The sequence below is a fragment of the Salvelinus alpinus genome, chromosome 22 (assembly GCF_045679555.1).
Source record: "Salvelinus alpinus chromosome 22, SLU_Salpinus.1, whole genome shotgun sequence".
In the NCBI taxonomy this organism is placed as follows: Eukaryota; Metazoa; Chordata; class Actinopteri; order Salmoniformes; family Salmonidae; genus Salvelinus; species Salvelinus alpinus.
Window position 1 is genome coordinate 14546283 of NC_092107.1, and position 23718 is coordinate 14570000.

General features: G+C 42.3%; 1 protein-coding gene across 1 annotated transcript; it reads left to right on the forward strand.

Moving 5' to 3' along the window:
• Positions 1-2587: 2587 nt before the first annotated feature.
• LOC139549072 (transcription elongation factor SPT5-like) lies at positions 2588-23717 on the forward strand. The gene is made up of 30 exons (XM_071359181.1): positions 2588-2761; positions 3183-3298; positions 3532-3688; positions 3819-3884; positions 7117-7128; positions 7315-7384; positions 7499-7564; positions 7664-7729; positions 7856-7886; positions 7989-8057; positions 8532-8783; positions 8904-8993; positions 9084-9154; positions 9263-9368; positions 9503-9596; positions 9711-9847; positions 11383-11538; positions 11768-11914; positions 12197-12343; positions 15257-15382; positions 15519-15603; positions 15785-15895; positions 16463-16565; positions 16684-16811; positions 16921-17026; positions 17231-17389; positions 17540-17708; positions 21270-21473; positions 23059-23154; positions 23280-23717. The coding sequence occupies exons 2-30, from the start codon at positions 3212-3214 to the stop codon at positions 23418-23420; spliced, it is 3252 nt and encodes a 1083-aa protein (XP_071215282.1). The 5' UTR covers positions 2588-2761; positions 3183-3211; the 3' UTR covers positions 23421-23717.
• The last annotated feature ends 1 nt before the right edge of the window (position 23718 follows it).

A 23718-nucleotide genomic window follows, 5' to 3' on the forward strand; every position in this document is an offset into this window, starting at 1 on the left:
GACAAACACTGTTGTAGCTCGGCCACCTTCCACCACTGATGCGGAAGGCTGACATAGGCGGATACGGTGCTGCTGCATAAATTATGTAATATGCCAGGGAGATATGTATACTGTAGCTAAGAAAGTAATACTAAGTGTATGTTGTGTAGTAAGCTGTTAGTAGCCCATGTGCCTCACCCTAATAATTTGGCTCCTTTCTCCCTCATAACTTAGCCTACTGTTCTGACTTGGTGGTGCACATGTAGCCTATAGCCTGTTTTCGAGAAATGTAATCATAGATTATTGTAAGTGCTTTTATTGTCTGCTTATATACCCCCTTTATTTATCCTATGGTTCTGACTTGGTGTACAGGGAAAATACTGGCCCATGTTCTGAATTCTGTCACTGTACTTTTCAAAACTGCTGAACAAATGGTTATATTGACTACGTCCATCCTAGCTCGCTCATTAATATCTTAATCAAAATGACGGATTGCCTCTTATCTGCTCGTCGTCCACGAATGCCATAGTTTGTACATCTTAATTGTGAGTAGAAACCACATTTGTTTAAGCAAGTCAGCCATATCAGCTAAGTTTTTTTGAAGGCAGTAAATGAGGCTGAATGAACTGTGTCGCTGCCAGACAAGGTTCCGCTGATAGCCAGGTGTAGCAGTGGTAAGGATTCACTCCATGGTGCTGAAAAGAAAGCTCTGCTGTTGGGACAGCTTTATGTAGGGCCAAACAGTTTGTGGGCACCGTTTGTCACCGTTATAGTTCAATTAATGTATTGTTTAGTGTTGTGTTGTGTTCTGTAGTGGCTTTGCTGACATGCATCAACCCCCAAAAATTGGGAGTTTGCCCCACCAATATTTACATGCAAAAATCGCCACTGATGATATGTATTGCGATTCTCACGATGCTATATGTATTGCGATTTAATACTGAGATTGTATTGTAATTTGATGTTCCAAACATTTTGCTAACTATATGTTTGCTGTGTTATTCGAAAAATGTCAATAGAACCCGGAAAAGCCTTTATGCACAATATTGCTATAATAACCCTCATATTGAAGTAAACTTGGGAGTCGCATATGATATGTTGTGTGGTCCTTTCGCTATGACTTGTGAAAGCATGCAGTTAGGATACAGATTAGGATACAGATGAAAGAGGCCCTATGTTATGATGAACTTCACAGGGTCTTATTCTGGTGACATGATGATCGATGCTTGACTGCCATTTGACAAATAAAAACGATCTCGCTCACTAACCACGTTTCCATCCACAGTTTTTATGCTTGAGTTAAGTCATACTGTATGAAAATAAAATATTGACACCTGTGATGGAAACAGGGATTTAAGGGACAATTTTATAAATGCCTTTGTTCGTTTGACATGGAGGGATCTTTTTGTTTATTAGGCTATAATAAGTTATACATGATGATATACTTCACAGGGTGGTGAATATCGAGGGTCTTATTCTGGTGACATGATGATCGATGCTTTACTACCGTTTGACAAATACAAATATTTTTGTTCTTCTCTATAATAATCTCATCATGTTGACAATTATTTAATTTTTTTTTCGCTCTTATCCATAATAATCTCATCATGTAGATTTATATAGCCTACCAGCAGAGCCTAACCACACTGTATCTGCGAGTTGTTGCTATGGTTTATGTCCCAAGACCAGAGTAGGCACATTTGCTATTTATTGCAACTGTCTTTTAAACAAAACTGTCAGTGGAGTTGAAAATGTGATGGAAACACATTGAAGCGAAAAAGTACATTTTGTGTGCACAATATCATCACTCAATGATTTATCTACAGATTTTTCTCTGCAACAAGTCTTGGTGGAAACACCACTGTTGGGGAAAATGCGTATATTTTCTTTATGCAGATTTTTGAATACTTGCATGAAAATCTGTCAACAATTGGAAGGAAACTAGCTAGTCATGGAAATAAAAGTGCTGAAATCATGTTGGTTCACTATTTAAAAAGAAGATGGAGAACAAGCTATAGGACAAAAAATACCAGTTTGGGTGCAGGTACAGCCGACTGGTGCTAGCTAAAGCTACCTAGCAAGAATTTAAAATAAATAAAACATTGTAATATCGATTTTTCCCCCATCACTAGTAGTAGGCCTAGACTACCTAATGTTTGGTGTACCTCTTTTTATATAGTATCACTAGGCTATGTGGAAAAAGAAAACAACAACATGATACCACAAAAACGTTTTTTTAAACAGTTGGTAAGCATAGAGTCAAATACTAGTATCTCAAGTCGCTATGGTGCATAAAGATGGAGGAATTCCGATATGATTTATTCCTTTGAGCACTATCTATACACATACTTAAACTATGGTTCAATGTGCCTATAAATCAGCACAATCTACTTTTTAGTTTTTTTCAAATTGATGCAATATTGGAGCTAGAATTGGGATCAGGTGAATTATAATGACAATACAAAAAAAGTTCAGGAGAGCACTGTACAAATGGCGAATTTAGCAAATGAGGCGTTTGTGGTAAGTATATGGGGGCCGCCATCTTCGCCATTATTATTACAGCCAGAAATAATGTGTGCTGTTTGGGATATGAGACCACAGATATAAACATATTTAATGAGACTGCACCACTTTAACAATTATTTCAAACCATCGCGAGAATGTGGTTCTTTGCTTTCGTTATTCTGTGTATCGAAGGAAGTGGAAGTGACAAAACAAATATCTAGCATATATTTTTTAAAACTTTTAGTTAAGTCTAAACCAAGACACGTGTTTTAGAAAGGTAAGATATACCGTTAGCTATGCTTGGAATGTATTTATCAAAATATTATTGTAAATTCGGGTTGTTTGCTAGCTTAACGTTAGCTTCCTAGCTGGCTCGCATGATCCTGAGGCTACTAACTTACTATACTAGGCATTGCCTTCGCTTTTAGCTATCAACATTGTACATTCTCTGCATGGTTTCGGTGGTTACATTATCGTAATAAGCCAACTAACTAATGTACATTGTTAGAGAATAACGTAGCTCAGCGTATTATGCTGAAACATATTATCTCCAGCTTTTTGGGTAGCTACTGTAGCTAGTAATACAGTCAGTGTTAGATAGCATTTAGTTTTCAGTCTCACCCAAGCAACGAATGTCTGAACTAAGTTAACAGTTAACGTTAGTTAGAAAACTAAAATCATTGTGCTTTTCAACTCAGTCTCTTTGGAGGAGACCTCGGCTCCAAGAATGTCGGACAGTGAGGACAGCGACTTCTCTGACAACCAGAGTGACCAAAGCAGCGAAGCCGAGGAGGTGGATAAAAATGAGGCAGAGGTAAGCTACCTAACAAGGCTCTGGCTAATGTCTGCATGCTAACTAACAACATAAAGCCTTGCACTGTGTGAATGGGTAGGTGGTGGAACAGATGCACCTGTGCATGCATGGCCCTCAATTTGCTACTGTATCAGAATTGATGCTAACAAACCTAGACTGTCTCCAAATTGACATTGCACGTTTTACTGCATTGACATAACTTGTGAGTGGTTTGAATGTTTTCCCCTATATAGGAAGATGGGCAGGCAAGTTTATCTGGCAGTGATAAGGCAGCAGAAGAGGAAGGGGAAGACTTGGCAGATGAGGAGTATGATGAAGAGGAGGAAGAGGATGATGATGACCGTCCCAGAAAGAAACCAAGGCATGGAGGTTTCATCTTAGATGAAGCTGGTAAGACAAATCTAGACTCTAATAATACCATTGCAGTGTAGAATAGTTGTCAACATGTTCTTGCTCACCAAAACGTTTTAGTTTTAATGTATCTGAAAGAAACTTTACTTATCCCTCTGGTTTTGTTTAGATGTGGATGATGAGTATGAAGACGAAGACCCGTGGGAGGAAGGCGCTGAGGATATTTTGGAGAAAGGTAAGGTCACACATGGGGCCATGTTTGAGGATATCTAATACCTGAGAGGGAGTTCTATATGAACAATGTTGGGGCAGTTGTCTGTTGATGAGGACTGAGTTCATGAACTTTGTTGAATTTTTAATTATTAGAAAATGACTTTCCTATGGGTGGTGTGCAGATGCTTAGGCATGATGGATTTGTCTGTAGTATTGTTTGGTTTCAGGAAGGGATGGGAAGCATTACAAATACAATCAACAAATCTAAGCCAAAATGAGTATATGTGAGTGTTGACTGTGTTCTTCCTGTGCTAATAATTCCTTTTCTTGTGCATGCCTCCTTCAGTTAACGGTAAATCAATTCCAGATTTTCTGCTGTCTGTTTTCCTTGCATCTAATTAAATGGATTGGTTATCTCTCATTCAATAAGTCACATTCTGTTATAACTCCACCCACATTTTCATACTGCTCCACTTCTATCTAAAGGAGCACTGATGGCAAATACATTATTGGGATCTCCTATAATAACTGAGGCTACCTGTATGAGGTAATATATTAGTATATTGTATTTGACAGCTGTGACCTATTTACTAGTCAGGAAAATATTGTAGAAATGTTGTTGAATGGTATGTTAACCTGACACCGGCAGAGTTATGACTTAGCAGTAGGGATGCAAAGGGTCGGAAATTTTCCATGGGAAGTTAAGCCTGGGATTTTTGCCCTAGCCCTCACACTCCGATCCAACAGGGCCCAACAACAGGGCCCAATCTTTTTACTCATTTGTTTTCTAATCTTTACAGGAAAATGCCACGGGCACTATCTGATGTGTGATGACATTTCACTGCAGCCAATATAGAAGTAAAAGCTGTGTACTTTTGCAAATACTGTGCCAAATCAAATGTGAAGAATGCAACAAAGATGCAGAATCATCTGGCCAAATGCCTAAAGTTCCCTCAGTGCTCACAACAAGCAACCTCTGACAAAAGTCCCTCTACTTCTATTCAAGGTGAAAATGATGAATCAGACACCATATCGATAGCAACAGCTCATGGTCCTCCTGGAATCAAATGTTTTTTTGACTCAATGGAGGAACGTAGTCAGAGAAATGCTGATGAATGTCTTGCTCGAGCTGTGTATGCAACTGGTTCATCTCTGCTCACAGGCAATGTGTATTGCAAGACATTTCTGAATGTTCTTCACCCAGCATACACCCCTTCAACTAGACATGCTTTATCTACTCTTTTGCTGGATACAGAGGTCAAGTGAAGGTCAAGCAAATCATAGAGAACGCAGACTGTATTGCAATCATCTCTGGTTGGTGGTCGAATGTTCATGGGCAAGCAATAATTAACTACATCTCCACCCCTCAACCAGTATTTTACAAGAGCACAGACACAATGGACAACAGACACACCGGTCTCTACATTGCAGATGAGCTGAAGGCAGTCATCAATGACCTTGGACCACAGAAGGTATTTGCACTGGTGACAGACATGCATTGAATCTGCTCCTCAAGGACATCATGGCACTGAAAACAATGGATACACTCTACAAGAGAGCCAAGGAAATGGTTGGGTATGTGAAGGGTCAACAAGTTATAGCAGCAATCTACCTCACCAAGCAAAGTGAGAAGAATAAGAGCATCACATTGAAGCTGCCCAGCAACACCCGTTGGGGTGGTGTTGTCATGTTTGACAGTCTTCTGGAGGGGAAAAAGTCTCCAAGAAATGGCCATATCATAGTCTGCCGATATGGACTGCCCCATCAAGAGGATCCTCCTGGATGATGTATTTTGGGAGAGAGTGGTAAGCAGCCTGAAACTCCTGACACCTATAGCAGTAGCCATTGCACGGATTGAGGGAGACAATGCCATCCTGTCTGATGTTAAGACTCCGCTTGCAGATGTAAGAGAAGAAATTCGTACTGCCCTGCCCACTTCACTGTTGCTCCAAGCAGAGGAAACTGCAGTTCTGAAATGCATCAAAAAGCATGAAGACTTCTGCCTGAAGCCCATGCATGCTGTAGCGTATATGTTGGACCCCAAGTATGCTGGCAAGAGCATCCTGTCTGACGCAGAGATCAACAAGGCCTATGGTCTCATCACTACCATGTCTCGCCACCTTGGCCTAGATGAGGGCAAGGTTCTTGGCAGTCTGGCGAAGTACACGTCCAAGCAAGGGCTTTGGGATGGAGATGCAATATGGCCGTTGTGCCAACATATCTCATCAGCCACCTGGTGGAAGGGACTTTGTGTATCTGAGGCTCTTTCCCCTGTTGCCTCCATCATCCTCCAAATCCCACCAACATCAGCCGCCTCAGCGCAACTGGTTCTTGTTTGGGAACACACAACATGTTGACCAATGCAAGGGTTGAAAAATTGGTGCCCACCTGGGCAAATTTGAGGCTTTTTGAGCCTGACAACGAGCCATCCTCAACACGGTTGGAAAGTGACAGTGAAGATGAGGCCTCAAGAGTCTGATCTTCAAGAGGTGGACTTTGATGAGGTCCGGGGAGAAGACATGGAAGCCTGAGAGGAAGAAAACCAAAGCTTTAGTCTAGAAACTATAATTTTACAGAGATCCGATGATTCATTCAATATTCTCTTTTGTTCTTCAGTAAAATCATCTCGTGATGAGTCAACTCATTTAATTAAAGTTCAATTCATAACTAAATAGTTTTTATTTCTATTGGAAGGATTTCATTATTTGCAATTTGTCTACTTATGATAAGGTAAAATGTTTGTTTCTGTCTCCATATGGTAAATATATCCAATGCAAAAAACATCTACATTTAAATTGAATTAATATTCATTTTCATATATTCCTGTTAATTCCCACGGAAAGTTTCCACCTCTGAGTATTCCCCGAAATATACAACCTTATCTGTAGTAAATAATCAGACCATGGGATTCTAGGCACTTACGTGAACCAAGTGTGACCATTTGCCTGAAATGCTACCCGCTAGAAGAAGGCTAATATGTGTGATTTAGCTAACTGATATTGTTTAAGCTTTTTTTGGCACATCAATCAGCCATATCACAAAGACTCATAAGCATCCACATTACAATTACCCACATTACAATCATCCATGGTCTCATGAGCCATTGGGTTTTTTACCATCATTAATGTTACTTTTTTCCCTTTCATTTGTTCCTGTCTGTGCCCCTGCCACTCTTTGCTGTGTGTGTATGACAATCTCATTTGGCTCTTAATGTGTCTTCCTCCCTCTACCTTAACCTGCCTGGCCCGGAGCAGAGGAAGCTGAGGGTAAGTGTTTTACTTCTTCCAATATGAAAAAGACCTACCTACCACTTGGGGCTAGACATAGGTGTACACAGATAGGTTCTTTAAAGGACCACTTGTTTGAACTGATAACTTTTACATTCAATCTTATACATTAAATAGTTTTTTGTGTGACTGTACTGTGCTTACTGAGTCTGCTTTACTCTTCAGTGTCCAACATTGACCATGTGGTCCTGGATGAGGACAACTCTGGCTCCCGCAGGCTGCAGAACCTCTGGAGGTAATGTGTTCTTATGGGCTAAGAATGGCTAGGCTTCTTTCCATTAATATTCCAGTTGTTACTATGCAAAGCTGTGTTCTTGAAGTCTGACATTTGAATGTTTGGATATTTCAGAGATTCCAGAGAAGAGGCCTTGGGTGAATATTACATGAGGAAATATGCCAAGCAATCAGGAAATGAGTGAGTATTTTCACAGTAGTAATCTGTTAATTTTAGTTTCAACATTGATTTTACCGGTTATCCCTTTGACTGAAATTTTGGTTTTTGATTTCCCTCTAGTTTTCCTGGGGGTTCTGAGGAACTGTCTGATGACATCACCCAGCAGCAGCTACTCCCTGGCGTCAAGTATGTATCACCTTCACCAAGATGGGGAATGGATTTTTAGTGCATTTTTAGTGCACTACAACAATCCAATAATATATATATATATAGAACATATTCTCAATGTTCTTGGTATTTTCTTTTTGAAAGGGATCCTAATCTATGGACGGTCAAGTGTAAGGTATGGAGCTTATATTTTTGTGTAGACATCCTAAAGTTCAGCACACAATAAAAACAGTTCAAAAAAGTAATTTCGCCTATGTCATGCATTTTGTCATTACAGATTGGAGAAGAGAGAGCAACTGCCATTGCATTAATGAGGAAATTCATTGCCTATCAATTCACAGACACGGTAGGTCCCCGCCCTCATTTTCTGCATTCACAGCTTCTACCCCCAAGCCATAAGACTCCTGAACGTCTAGTCAAATTGCTACCCAGACCTACATGTACATGCTACCTCAACTAACCGGTGCCCCCGCACATTAACTCTGTACAGGCACCCCCCTGTGTATATATATTGTTATTTTTAATTACTTGTTACTTTTATCTCTTATTCTTATCCGTATTTTTTGAAACTCCACTGTTGGTTAGGGGCTCGTAAGTATGTAAGGTCTACACCTGTTGTATTCGGTGCATGTGACCTAATAAGATTTGATTTGAAATGTTCTATGTAATAAGATGCTAATGTTTGCATTTAGTGTTTTATATGATGGATCTCTTGCTAGCCTGTATATCTCTTGGCGATTATATATGTAAAAAAAAAAAAAAAAAATTAAGGTGCTTTGACAACCTGTGAAACATTTTCCTATACACCATTTCTACACAGCCCCTCCAAATCAAGTCGGTAGTGGCTCCCGAACATGTCAAAGGTTACATCTATGTGGAGTCGTACAAGCAGACTCACGTCAAGGCTGCAATTGACGGAATAGGCAACCTGAGGATGGGCTTCTGGAACCAGCAGATGGTTCCCATCAAGGAGATGACAGACGTCCTCAAGGTGGTCAAAGAGGTGACCAACCTCAAGCCCAAGTCCTGGGTCCGACTCAAGAGAGGCCTCTACAAAGATGACATTGCCCAGGTATGCTTGAAACACATTGTGGAAATCAACACTTGTGAAGACTGATTAAAATGTATTTTGAAGACAAAGGTAAATATCCTTACCATATTCTTGGAACGTACATGTATTCTCCTCCTTTAGGTGGACTATGTGGAGCCCAGTCAGAACACGATATCACTGAAGATGATTCCCAGGATAGATTTGGACAGAATTAAGGCCCGCATGAGCATGGTAAGCAACGGCAGCACTCTGTTGTCATGGGCTACTCACCACCCTCAACTTTGATATCCCCTGACACTCTTCCTGTTGTCTGTCTCCCAGAAAGACTGGTTTGCAAAGCGGAAGAAGTTCAAGAGACCAGCCCAGAGACTCTTCGATGCAGAAAAGATCAGGTACAATGAAACATGTCCTGAAGACTATCATTATTGGGGATTTGATTACACTGTCCTAAATAGATAAGATCGCAGCCTCAATTACTACCTGATGGTGTTTTCTTCCAGGTCACTTGGTGGGGATGTCAGCCACGATGGAGACTTCATGATATTTGAAGCTAACCGCTACAGCCGTAAAGGGTTCCTCTTCAAGAGCTTTGCCATGTCGGCTGTGGTAAGACGACCACGTTGCCTCAATACCACTGTTTTTATTAACCATTTGTTGAAAGCCCTATCGTGAAAAACGGGGCTGAAAAGTGTTCTTAGTTATCTGTACCCATGGCTCAGTCTCTTTATTGTGATCTATAGATCACTGAAGGCGTGAAACCCACTCTGTCAGAGCTGGAGAAGTTTGAGGACCAGCCAGAAGGCATTGATCTGGAGGTGGTGACTGAAACCGCAGGTAACAGCCACTTCTAAAGCATACTCAGGATATATGAGATTTGGTATTTACTTTCTGGTTTTCATTTACGTGTATCTGCTTTTGTAAGAGGCATGTCTTGTTGTGTGACCACAGGTAAGGAGCGTGAGCACAACCTCCAGGCCGGGGACAATGTGGAGGTGTGTGAAGGGGAGCTGATCAACTTGCAGGGCAAGATCCTGAGTGTGGATGGCAACAAGATCACCATCATGCCCAAGCATGAGGACCTGAAGGTAATTACAAGCGCGAAGCAGACATTTGGGAGGACATTTCAGATTTGTCCTACTAGAGTTGGGCCTAAAGTCAAATTGTGTGGAAACAGGTTCACACAGGTTAGAATTGTCAAAACGGTACATAATGTTCTGCTGGTTTTCGGTAGAATTTTGTTCAGATATTCTCAGGCCCTAAAGTAAGATATTCCGTCTACTTGTTGTTAAAAACAAGCCAAAGACATTGACCCTGGGTCAAGCCGTTACGAACCAGATTCTTGTTTGCATTGGAATGACGTGTTGTTATTTATTTGTCTAGCCAAACAAATTGGAATTTCAATGAGAACTACCAGTAAACCAGGGGTGGGCAATCAACATAGGGATGATTTTATTTTGTGTGTGTTTTTGGAATGATATTTATCAAAATCGGTGCATCAATTTGCGGGCCAGAAACAGGGCAGTTATTTCCATTGTTTCTGTTATTTCTGCATACTTTCGATCTGGTTTTAGGCGTTCGATCTGGTTTTAGACGTTCAAGTGTAGCCTGGATTTGGTTTTCAATCCAAAATTATCATTTATAGAGATGTACCAATGTGGATCATTTTTTTATTTTCCATTTTATGGCCTTTATAGCCGTTCTAGCACTGATTACAAACTGCAGCCACGTTTCTGTTTATACAGATAATAAGAACATATGTGAAATGACTTTAATATTGGAAAGGTGTACGTTTTTATTTGCATCTCAAAGTGACTGAAAAGCATCAAAGATTTAGCAAATTTCAGCAAAACATTATGGAAGCTCATCAGGTAATAACTGTGTGTATAAAAAGGTAATCTGCATTGCTTTCAATTGCAGTTTTGTCACAGTCCCTTCTAAAGTGTCCTGCGCGGCTTGTGTCGTAGAGGAAAACCAAACGCATGTCTTCCCGAGTTCCTCCAACCTTTCAAAAGCTAGAGCCAAAATCTGCTAATAGCGGACATCGGATGTTACTTGTGTAACTGCAGTTCTATGTGCTAAGCGGTGCATTCAGTTGACTATAGACAAGCTCTTTATCTTTTACTAAATCCACCGCAGGCTGAATTTAATTGGCTGTCAAGCCAGATTCTGGCTCAGCCAAGTCAAATAGCCTGCAAATGGAACACGATTCATCACAGCATGAAGAAAGCATCGGGCTGTGTGTAGTCATGAATAGACTACTTAATCATGCTTCCCAAAAATGTGGGATTGTCCCTTTCAATACTTCCCAAAAAATATGGGAGTGGTAGAATACAACCCATAGACACTGAATGACCCGGGGTCAAGCGATCACAAACCAGATTCTTGTTTGCGTAGGAATAATGTGGTTAGTTATTAGTCAAGCCACAAAAACTGGAATTTATAGAACTAACTCCCATTACAGCATGATGAAGAAATTGAGCTTCCCAAAAATGTGGGACGGATAGAATTACGGGATCAAAACGTTCACATGAGGCGGCCAGACATTCCCACTGTGTTTGTTCTTTCTCATTGGCACTGATACAAAATAATGGTTTGCTATTGATGTCTGGTCTGTGTGCAGGATCCACTGGAGTTCCCGGCCCATGAATTGAGGAAGTACTTCCGTATGGGTGACCACGTCAAGGTGATAGCAGGCCGCTACGAGGGCGACACAGGCCTCATCGTACGCGTGGAGGATAACTTTGTCATCCTCTTCTCTGACCTCACCATGCACGAGGTAAGCAACGTCACATTATTCAACTGGGACATCAATAATTTTTTCTTTTTTTAAATGATATTTTGCATAATTCCTACCTAACTTCAGTGAACCATTATCGATGTTACGGGGTGTGTGTGTGTGTGTGTGTGTGTGTGTGTGTGTGTGTGTGTGTGTGTGTGTGTGTGTGTGTGTGTGTGTGTGTGTGTGTGTGTGTGTGTGTGTGTGTGTGTGTGTGTGTGCTCTGCAGTTGAAGGTCCTGCCCCGGGACTTGCAGCTGTGCTCTGAGACGGCGTCAGGGGTAGATGCCGGGGGCCAGCACGAATGGGGGGAGCTGGTCCAACTGGACCCCCAGACCGTGGGAGTTATTGTCAGGCTGGAGAGAGAGACATTCCAGGTTGGTACTCATATTACTCTTCTGCAAAATACATTTCCACTTAAATGATCAGGTTCAGATCAGGACAAAATAAATGTTATTTTATAAGATATTGGGTGTGGGCTTGGAGTCGTGGTTGTGTTCCTGCTGGAGAGATGTTTTGTCTGCCATCTGTTCTTGAAATGGGAACTTGAGTGATTTTGCTAAATTTTAAAATTGGCGCATAGTGTAATGTCTATTAAATTGTGGCAGTAAATCCCTGAGCATTCCTATAGTGCTCACGTGTATTCCTCTTCTCCCCAGGTCCTCAACATGCACGGCAAGGTGCTGACGGTGCGTCACCAGGCAGTGAATCGGCGGAAAGACAACCGCTTTGCTGTGGCGCTGGACTCTGAGCAGAACAACATTCACGTCAAAGACATCGTCAAGGTCATCGACGGGCAACACTCGGTAAGATTCACCACAGTTCTGCTTTCTATAGGTCTAAACTCATAAATGTATTTCTCAACTCCAGCTTTAGTAGGACCCTATAAAATCTGCTATGTGGACAGGAATCACGGAATTAAACAATATTCAAAAATGTATTACATTTAATCGGAAATCAACTAAATGTGTTGAACTTATTAGATCATTTATTCATTTGCCTAAGATGATCATAATCAAGAACAAAATGCATAAGTGATTCTTAGTTTCCTTCAACTTTCTGAAGAGACAACGTGGAATTGCCTCGGGCTGTGTGCGCATTTGTCTACCACTTCGTGTAGCCGTTAGGCATCATCGCTATCTTCTGGTAGATGGAAAGGCTTTCCAAAAAACCTTCTCAATTTAAATGTTAACTACAAAGTAGCCTACCTAGCAGAATAATCATGATTATCATGATTTGCATCAATCCAGTGGCGATTTGTTTAGCAAACTCTGCAATCACATTTGCGCTATTGAAACACTGCTAACCGAACAAGTCTCTTGCTGGTATACACTTAAATTTTAAGGGGATCTACACCCAAAAATGAAAATTCCTTAGATTTTTCCCAGACCTCAAACGTGGTCTCCTGATTTCATTTAAGCCTTGTTGTGGACTTAGAACATTACAATGTTGTTTTTAAAGGGATTTTGAGACAAAAATGGCATCTGAAACCAGGAAAAACAAAACGTTGAAGGAAAAGTAAATGGAATTAGGCAACAAACAAAACAATTGTCTAGGGCTCTACTATAGGCCTCCATCTAGGTTTGGTGACTACTTTCAAAGCCAGTGTCTGGACTCGAGTCCTCATTGACAAAATTGGTAAGTCGGCTTGAAGAGCTTTGACGTACAGTACCAGTCAAAAGTTTGGGCACACCTACTCATTCTAGGTTTTTTTGGTGGGGGGTGCGAGAATGCCAAGAGTGTGCAAAGCTGTCATCAAGGCAAAGGGTGGCTACTTTGAAGAATCTCAAATATACACTGCTCAAAAAAATAAAGGGAACACTTAAACAACACAATGTAACTCCAAGTCAATCACACTTCTGTGAAATCAAACTGTCTACTTAGGAAGCAACACTGATTGACAATAAATTTCACATGCTGTTGTGCAAATGGAATAGACAACAGGTGGAAATTATAGGCAATTAGCAAGACACCCCCAATAAAGGAGTGGTTCTGCAGGTGGTGACCACAGACCACTTCTCAGTTCCTATGCTTCCTGGCTGATGTTTTGGTCACTTTTGAATGCTGGCGGTGCTTTCACTCTAGTGGTAGCATGAGACGGAGTCTACAACCCACACAAGTGGCTCAGGTAGTGCAGCTCATCCAGGATGGAACATCAATGCGAGCTGTGGCAAGAAGGTTTGCTGTGTCTGTCAGCGTAGTGTCCAGAGCATGGAGGCGCTACCAGGAGACAGGCCAGTACATCAGGAGACGTGGAGGAGGCCGTAGGAGGGCAACAACCCAGCAGCAGGACCGCTACCTCCGCCTTTGTGCAAGAAGGAGCAGGAGGAGCACTGCCAGAGCCCTGCAAAATGACCTCCAGCAGGCCACAAATGTGCATGTGTCTGCTCAAACGGTCAGAAACAGACTCCATGAGGGTGGTATGAGGGCCCGATGTTGTGCTTACAGCCCAACACCGTGCAGGACGTTTGGCATTTGCCAGAGAACACCAAGATTGGCAAATTCGCCACTGGCGCCCTGTGCCCCTCACACAGATGAAAGCAGGTTCACACTGAGAACATGTGACAGTCTGGAGACGCCATGGAGAACGTTCTGCTGCCTGCAACATCCTCCAGCATGACCGGTTTGGCGGTGGGTCAGTCATGGTGTGGGGTGGCATTTCTTTGGGGGGCCGCACAGCCCGAGGTAGCCTGACTGCCATTAGGTACCGAGATGAGATCCTCAGACCCCTTGTGAGACCATATGCTGGTGCGGTTGGCCCTGGGTTCCTCCTAATGCAAGACAATGCTAGACCTCATGTGGCTGGAGTGTGTCAGCAGTTCCTGCAAGAGGAAGGCATTGATGCTATGGACTGGCCCGCCCGTTCCCCAGACCTGAATCCAATTGAGCACATCTGGGACATCATGTCTCGCTCCATCCACCAACGCCACGTTGCACCACAGACTGTCCAGGAGTTGGCGGATGCTTTAGTCCAGGTCTGGGAGGAGATCCCTCAGGAGACCATCCGCCACCTCATCAGGAGCATGCCCAGGCGTTGTAGGGAGGTCATACAGGCACGTGGAGGCCACACACACTACTGAGCCTCATTTTGACTTGTTTTAAGGACATTACATCAAAGTTGGATCAGCCTGTAGTGTGGTTTTCCACTTTAATTTTGAGTGTGACTCCAAATCCAGACCTCCATGGGTTGATAAATTTGATTTCCATTGATCATTTTTGTGTGATTTTTGTTGTCAGCACATTCAACTATGTAAAGAAAAAAGTATTTAATAAGAATAGTTCATTCAGATCTAGGATGTGTTATTTTAGTGTTCCCTTTATTTTTTTGAGCAGTGTATTAGGGATACATGATATATCGGTGAACATATCGGAATCGGCTGACATTAGCTAAAAATGCCAACATCGGTATCGGCCCGATGTCTAGTTTAACGCCGGTGCATCGCTAAAATATATTTTAATTTAACACTTTTGGTTACTACATGATTCCGTATGTGTTCATAGTTTTGATGTCTTCACTATTATTCTACAATGTAAAAAATAAAGAAAAACCCTTGAATGTGTAAGTGTGTCCAAACTTTGGACTGTTACTTTATTTTCATGCACAAAATGGGACTGTGTTGAGTTTTAGGCCATATTGCTTATCTCTAGCTGTTTTTCTGTTTGCCAAAGGTGCGATAAGCATGTATAGGTTGTTAGCATATGTGTGGTTTGTTTGCCAGGGGCGTGAGGGAGAGATCCACCACATTTTCCGCGGCTTTGCCTTCCTGCACTGTAAAAAGCTGGTGGAGAACGGGGGCATGTTCGTCTGCAAGACACGCCACATGGTGCTAGCCGGGGGCTCCAAGGTCAGTCTCCCATTTAGCTCTCACCACATCACATCACTTTCAAGTCTTCCATCTATGCCATCACCTCTTAACCTTCTCCAGTGGGAACCATCAGAGCTGTTGTTGACATTTTTATTCTTCCATTCTTTGGCTATAGCCTCGAGACGTCACCAACTTCACCGTGGGAGGCTTCGCTCCTAGGAGTCCAAGTATCAGCAGCCCCATGCATCCAGGTGGTGGTGGTGAGTGGAGTACAGCTCACAGAGAGCATGTGGTCATAATCCCACTCTCACTATAAACTGTGTATTACACTGCCTTTTGTTGATTTTTAGACATTAGCGAACAGTTGCTTAGTGCAGGATGCAACACTAAATAACAATTATCAGACCACAGGCATTACACAACTCCTGTCCTCTCCTTCAGGCCAGCAGCAGAGGGGAGGTGGAGGAGGTGGACAAATGGGGCGTGGCCGGGGCAGGAGGGACAACGACCTGATTGGACAGACCGTCCGCATCTCCCAGGGACCATACAAGGGTAATGCTGCGTTCATAACATCTCAGAAATGTGTAAATATCAGCATACGACTGGGAGAAATCTACTTGAATGCTCCTCCAGCTGGTAATTACTAGTGGGAAACTCATCTATCATCTCCAAGCTCTTACTTCTCTCACATGCTAAAATCTGATGTCGTATACTATTGAAATGATCTCAATAACACCATTTTTGACACTTAAATGCAACAGCAAAACATTATTTACAAAGAAACATCTGTTTTTGAACACTATAATTTTTTTGCAACTTTAATAGCTGTATTTTTTGTTTATTGTTAACCCAGCTTGTTTGCCATTAGCCAATCTGCGTTCTCAATGAGTTCAAGGCATGCGAATGCACACAAGTAGGATTTTCTGAGTTTCCCCACTTGCTATGAACGCAGAAAAAGGACCAAACCAGGTCACATGTGAACCAGATAGGGTTGTCCTCTGCCATAGAATGGACAATAAACACATTTAGCAGAAGATGCTGTTGCACCATGGGTGTTGTACTTTCAACACTTGGATCATTCTCAATAGGGAATCTTTTGTTCTTGCCATTATTTCCCAGGGTACATTGGAGTGGTGAAGGATGCCACCGAGTCGACAGCCAGAATAGAGCTGCACTCGACAGGCCAGATCATCTCTGTGGACCGACAGCGTCTCACCACAATGTTCGTTCACATCATCAGGGATCTATTACAATGATATATTGTGAACACAGTGATATTAATGCAATAGTTCACCTTTTTAGAGTGTTAATTACTGTTGACTTGTTTTTGTTACATTCAGGGGAGCCAAGAGGCATGGAGGAATGACTTCCACCCACGGACGCACTCCCATGTACGGTTCCCAGACCCCCATGTACGGGACAGGCTCCCGTACCCCCATGTATGGCTCTCAGACCCCCTTACATGATGGTGAGCGAGACACCCCACCAAGGAAATACCTCTATGGCCCTCAATCAGAATATATATCTATGACCTGCAATATAACTATTCTTATTGTGGTGATCCTTGTTCCCCACAGGGAGCCGTACACCTCACTACGGCTCGCAGACTCCGCTGCATGATGGGAGCAGGACGCCAGGGCAGAGCGGAGCATGGGACCCCAACAACCCCAACACACCGTCCAGGTAGGCTACATGTGGGGGAAAAACGAAATGTGGGAAAGTGCCTCAGCATTCTATGGTTGATAAGGGTTTGTTCGTCTTTGCCTGGTCAAGAGTTGTCAAAGTTAATACAGCTATTTTTCTGTACTTTCTACAGATCCTGAAAATAGGTTTCCCTAATAGGATAACTTTTTGGAAACGGCCTTTAACCTGTTCCTCTTGTTTCAGGGCGGACGATGACTTTGAGTTTGGTTATGATGACGAGCCCTCGCCGTCCCCTCAGGGCTACGGGGGCACGCCTAACCCCCAGACCCCTGGCTACCCAGAGGTGCCCTCACCCCAGGTCAATCCCCAGTACAACCCCCAGACCCCAGGCACCCCAGCCATGTGAGTCTCTCACACACACACACGGTTTTCCATTGTCTGTTTGCTGTCTTTTTCAATGTCTCTAGGCCCCTTTTACAGTGACGACCAACTGCTCAAGGTGGGTTTGATTCCCTCCGTCCTAGCCAAGTCCACTGACTGTGTGTTCCTCAGGTACAACACTGAACAGTACTCGCCGTACACTGCCCCCTCCCCACAGGGCTCGTACCAGCCCAGCCCCAGTCCCCAGAGCTACCATCAGGTGGCCCCCAGCCCAGTGGGCTACCAGAACACACACTCACCAGCCAGCTACCACCCCACCCCCTCACCCATGGCATACCAGGTAAAACCCGCCATGCTTGACATACATTTTTTGCCACTTAGTAGGACTAATGTTGATTTAAAATTTTGCTTGTCTGATAGCTCAAGTCACTTGTCCCAAACAAAATGAAAAATGCAATTAGTTTGAAAACACCGCTCTCAAAAGCACACCGCACTCCGAAGCACTTTCATGTGACAGAGGAAAATATCTGTTAGAAATGAAGAGGGGAGATCTAAAGATGCATCAACTAGCATGGGTTACTAATATCACCAGGATTGTGCCTTTGGCTGCTAGACAATAAAATAAGTTAAATTGGAAACGGGTATTCCCAAACTGGGGTACGCAATGCCGTCATGGGTACGCCAAATACAAATGTGATTCACATTTAAATAATACTAATATATATATTATTTTCAAACAGTCCATTTATATTTTCCAACGGGAATATACATTTGCGTGAGGTTTTTTTCTCGCTTGCGTAGCCTCATTTCACTGCCAAAAATAAAATTAAACCATCTAGTGTTCAGCGAAATAACAACACCATGTCAAATAATTAACATCCAATCACATTACCGTTACTCTCTTGCGGGAATTCCACTAATGGTCCATATGTAGCCAAACGTAGCTGCTGCTCATTCCGTTTGCTGGAAAATTGATAAATGGTCAAAAACAGTAAGCGACACATACCAGCTCTACTGGTAGTACTACTACTACCAGCAGTAGTAGCACTACCCTTTGTAACCACGTACCTATGTGAGAGTGGATTCTCGGCCCTCACTAGCATGAAAACTAAATACAGGCACAGACTGTGTGTGGAAAATGATATGACAGACTCCAATACAACCCAACATTGCAAAGTTATGTGCATCCTTTCAAGCACACCCTTCTCATTAACCTGTGGTGAGTTAATCACAATTTCAATGAACAAATAAGGTTTTATATGTAAGATGGTTAAATAAAGAGCAAAATGATTGATTATTATATTATTTGTACTCTGGTCCTATAAGAGCTCTTTTTTTCTTCCCTCGAGCCAGGACAAACTCACTCATTCTTATGTTTAATAAATGTATTGTATAGTGTGTGTGGCAGGCTTACAATGAGTGCAAAAAACAACATTTAAGATGGGTGCTAGAGGGGGTACGTTGCTGGAGGTTGAATGTTTGAAAGGGTACGGGACTATAAAAAGTTGTGGAACCACCAATAGAACCATAAGAGATGCTGGTTTCAATGACACATGAATAGTTTCTAAAATAATTCCCTCAGCATTTCTATGGTCGTGTTTTGGTTAGGCTAAGCTTCTTTGAAACAAGACATGCGTCATAAAATGACACAACAGGTTTTTAAAAATTCAGTTTGTGGTTAAATAGTTTGTAAATGCTGACTGCATCTGCTCAGATTAAAGGTGGGGGTGCGCAACTCAATATTAGGAAGGTGTTCCTAATGTTGGGTATACTTAGTGTATATTCTTGTCCATTTTATTTATAAAATAAATAAAAAAGTACATGTTCTGGACAAGCGTTAATGTCGAGCCCTGCCACACACTTCATATTATTTCCCAGACATATGTCTTTCTCTTTAAGGGTGCTGCAATACGCTGTTGTAGCTTTCAGTGTGATGACAAGTGTTGCCTTGTCATTCTTTCATACTAGTAAGACTTAGTGCTGTTGGTTTATACAATGGGCATGTCTTGCCAGAGGGAAAAAAAGTTTTACAATGAAACACGTTTGGAGGCTAATCTGCTAAATTCATCAGAACCTCCGTAGGCGCAAAGTTAATCTCCGAGCTGCTTCTCATAACCATTGTTATTGAAGTTGCTCTTAAAAATGCTCGTTATTTACTGACTGCCTCAGCTATTGTAGTGGTCCAGATGCTTTGTTGCCCTTTGGCACTGTTAGGTTCTTATTTTTCAGAGTAAATAACCCACGGACACTAGAGAAGCTTTAACCAAGTTTATTCTTCCCAAGGGTTCTGTACAGCTGAAAACAGACAGCTAAACATGTCAGACATCACAGTTTATATACATCCTACTTAAGACACTCCTCTTTACAGTTTATGGCTCCACAGGAAAGAAGGTAACCAAATACTAACCCTGATTACTCCCTTAACCTGTCTAGGACTGGGGTTCCTCGCCAACAGCCAATGAAATTGCAGGGCGCCAAATTCAATTAACAGAAATCAGAACATATCATTATGTTTGGTCAGCAACTAGTCACAGAAAGCATACATCGATTTTCCAACCAAAGAGAGGAGTCAAAAAAAGCAGAAATATTGATAAAATTCATCACTAACCTTTGATATTCTTCATCAGATGACACTCCCGGAACAACATGTTACACAATACATGTATGTTTTGTTCGATCAAGTTCATATTTATATCCAAAAACCTCAGTTAACATTTGGCTTTGCCTCCAAAACATCCTGTGAATTTGCACAGAGCCACATCAAATCACAGAAATACTCATAATAAACATTGATAAAAGATACAAGTGTTATTCACAGATTTAAAGATATACTTCTCCTTAATGCAACCGCTGTGTCAGATTTCAAAAAAGCTTTACGTAAAAAGCAAACCATGCAATAATTGGAGTATGGCGCTCAGAGCCCAATCAAGACAAAAAGATATCCGCCATATTGTGCAGTTAACAGAAGTCAGAAATAACATTATAAACATTCACTTACCTTTGATCTTCATCAGAATGCACTCCCAGGAATCCCAGTTCCACAATAAATGTTTGTTTTTGTTCGATTATGTCCAAATAACTCAGTACACAATCGGGCAGGTCCAGGCAAAAGTTCAGACAAAGTCATATTACAGTCCGTAGAAACATGTCAAACGAAGTATAGAATCAATCTTTAGGATGTTTTTAACATAAATCTTCAGTAATGTTCCAACCAGAGAATTCCTTTGTCTTCAGAAAAGCAAATGGAACAGAGCTCGCTCTCACGTGAACGAGTGTCACGAGCTCAAAGCATTCTGCCAGACCTCTGACTCATTCCCCTCTCATTCGGCCCCACCTCACAGTAGAAGCATCAGACAAGGTTCTAAAGACTGTTGACATCTAGTGGAAGCCCTAGGAAGTGCAACATGACCCATATCCCACTATCTTCAATAGGGAATGAGTTGGAAAAACGACCAACCTCAGATTTCCCACTTCCTGGTTGGATTTTTTCTCGGGTTTTTGCCTGCCATATGAGTTCTGTTATACTCACAGACATCATTCAAACAGTTTTAGAAACTTCAGAGTGTTTTCTATCCAAATATACTAATAATATGCATATATTAGCAACTGGGACTGAGTAGCAGGAAGTTTACTCTGTGCATGTTTTTCATCCAAACCTGAAAATGCTGCCCTCTATCCATAAGAAGTTAAGGTAAGGTGTCTAAAGTAAGATTTGAAAAGAGAGTGCTGATCAGAGAGCAGCGTTGCCTTTTTGTCCCATTGGTATAGACACATGCTTCAACAACGAACCTTCTCTCTGTGTGGTGTTTTGGCTGTTGTCGGAACGATGCATCGGTGAGACACTTTCAAATTTTAAGTTCCATCGCCCTGATTTTTGATTCCTCCTGTTGTCCCACCCCAGGCCAGTCCGAGCCCCAGCCCGGTAGGCTACAGCCCCATGACCCCCGGCGCCCCCTCCCCTGGCGGCTACAACCCCCACACCCCCGGCTCCAACATCGACCAGACCTCCTGCGACTGGGTCACCACCGACATCCTGGTGCGCGTTAAGGACACCTTCCTGGATAGCCAGGTGGTTAACCAGACGGGCGTCATCCGCAGTGTCACGGTGAGTAGCAAAGACCACACCACTCCCCCACGTACCTAGATGCTACAGGGGGGAAGAAAGGCTGTCACGGATTAGATTCTACTTTGTTACCCAAGTTTCCTGTCTGGATTGAAATGGAGGGAACATTACTTTGGTTTTTAGGGAAAAAGAGTTGTATAGAAATGTTCATTTCTATGAGTCATTTGAGTAGAAATGAACTCTGGATTCCTGACAGTAACGGCTTCATTTTGGCTTGTTGATGGAAGAAAGGAGACACTGCCAAGACGGAGCAACACATTTGTCGTTTGTCGTATCTTGGGTAGATTGAGGGGAACAAAAACAATTGAATCAATTTTAGAATAAGGCTGTAACATAACAATGTGGAAAAAGTCAAGCGGTCTGAATACTTTCTGAATGCACTGCATATGTGTAACGTCCGTGACCAATGATATACCAAATATGGGGTATATGCTGTATCGTCCCTCATGGGGCGGCAGGTAGCCTAGTGGTTAGATCGTTGGACTAGTAACCGAAAGGATGCAAGTTCGAATCCCCGAGCTGACAAGGTACAAATCTGTCGTTCTGCCCCTGAACAAGGCAGTTAACCTGCTGTTCCTAGGCCGTCATTGAAAATAAGAATTTGTTCTTAACTGACTTGCCTAGTTAAATAAAAAAATATTTGATGTAACCAATACAAACCATACAGAATGGGGTGGGATTTTTTTTATGCCTTATGGGCCTAATGGTAATGACATGTATTTTAACGGTAAAAATATATTACCTTTTTTTAATGTGACGTGAACACAACCTGTCATGTTTTCATCTGACTGTCAAACAAATCACTTCAAAAAGTAGGCTACCTGCACACGTTCGTCCATTCCAAAATAATTCCAGTATCCAAACAGTGCACCTAACGTTTATTGAACAGAAAGAAAATATGTTACAAAACATCAGTGTAATGACACACTCTTGTAACTTGCATTAATTGATGCTGATAAATTGACTTTTTTTTTGTAAGAAGAAAAGTCGACACCTGAAAAGGGGCTGAAACACGGGACGGAAATACAGCCATCTGTGTCTCCCGAGTTTGCTAGCAAAAGCTCAAGACCACGAGAGAGGCAGAGTAAAGAGATTACTGAAACAACCTGAAACTGTCACTGGTTTAAACCATGACGGAGAGGTGGGGAAGTTCGCTTCATTCGGAATAAGCTTATATTTTCATATTTTTACCGCTGTAGCAGGACAAAATAGCATTTTATGGCTCAGTTGGTAGAGCATGGCGCTTGCACCACCACAAGTTGTGGGTTCGATTCCCGGGGCCACCCATTCGTAAAATGTATGTATGCATTAAGTCGCTTTGGATAAAAGTTTTTGCTAAATTGCTTATTATTTGTATTATGCTAGAAACCAATAGAATTGTTAAATTAGAGCCCCCCCCCCCCCCCCAAGTTGGAGTTTTGTTGCATTTAGGGGATCTTGTCTTATTCCCCCCTTTTACTATTCTTACCTATGTGTTATGTTGACAAGTTTGTTCTGTCAAACACAACATGAACGTGCTGAACCAAGTACTCCCAACATTGACCCAATGCGTCTTCTCCTTCTTCAGGGTGGCATGTGCTCCGTCTTCCTCCAGGACACAGAGAAGGTGGTGAGCATCTCCAGTGAACACCTGGAGCCTGTCACCCCAACTAAGAACAACAAGGTAAGGCTGCTTCTCACCACAGCACCTCTTCACTGGACTCAGAGCTCTGTGGACAGATGCATGGTTCTTTGGGTTCATAAGGCTCTGGCTGCTCTTGGTGTGTCATCTGTGGTGCCTCTCTCCAGGTGAAGGTGATTCTAGGGGAGGACCGCGAGGCCACGGGGATCCTACTGAGTATTGACGGGGACGACGGCATCGTCAGGATGGAGCTGGATGACCAGCTGAAGATTCTCAACCTCCGCTTCCTGGGCAAGCTGGAGCTCTGAGCCAACACACTTCAACCTCACGCCCTCACTGCAAGGCAGCGTCACTCAAAACAAGCAGAATATGTGCCTCCATGTTCACTATCAAAGATTAAAATTGCCCGTTTTAATTTTTTTCCAGTCAAACTTGTGCTGTTAGTGAACTCCCATTTGGTTTTTAGTGTTCTATGGTTGTAATTTCTGTCTATGCTTTACTTTTTTGTTATAGAAGCTACCTTTTGGTTACATGTGTACAATGTCAATTACATTTTAACTGTTGCACTGTTTGGTGTCTTAAATAAACATTTTATATATACGCAAC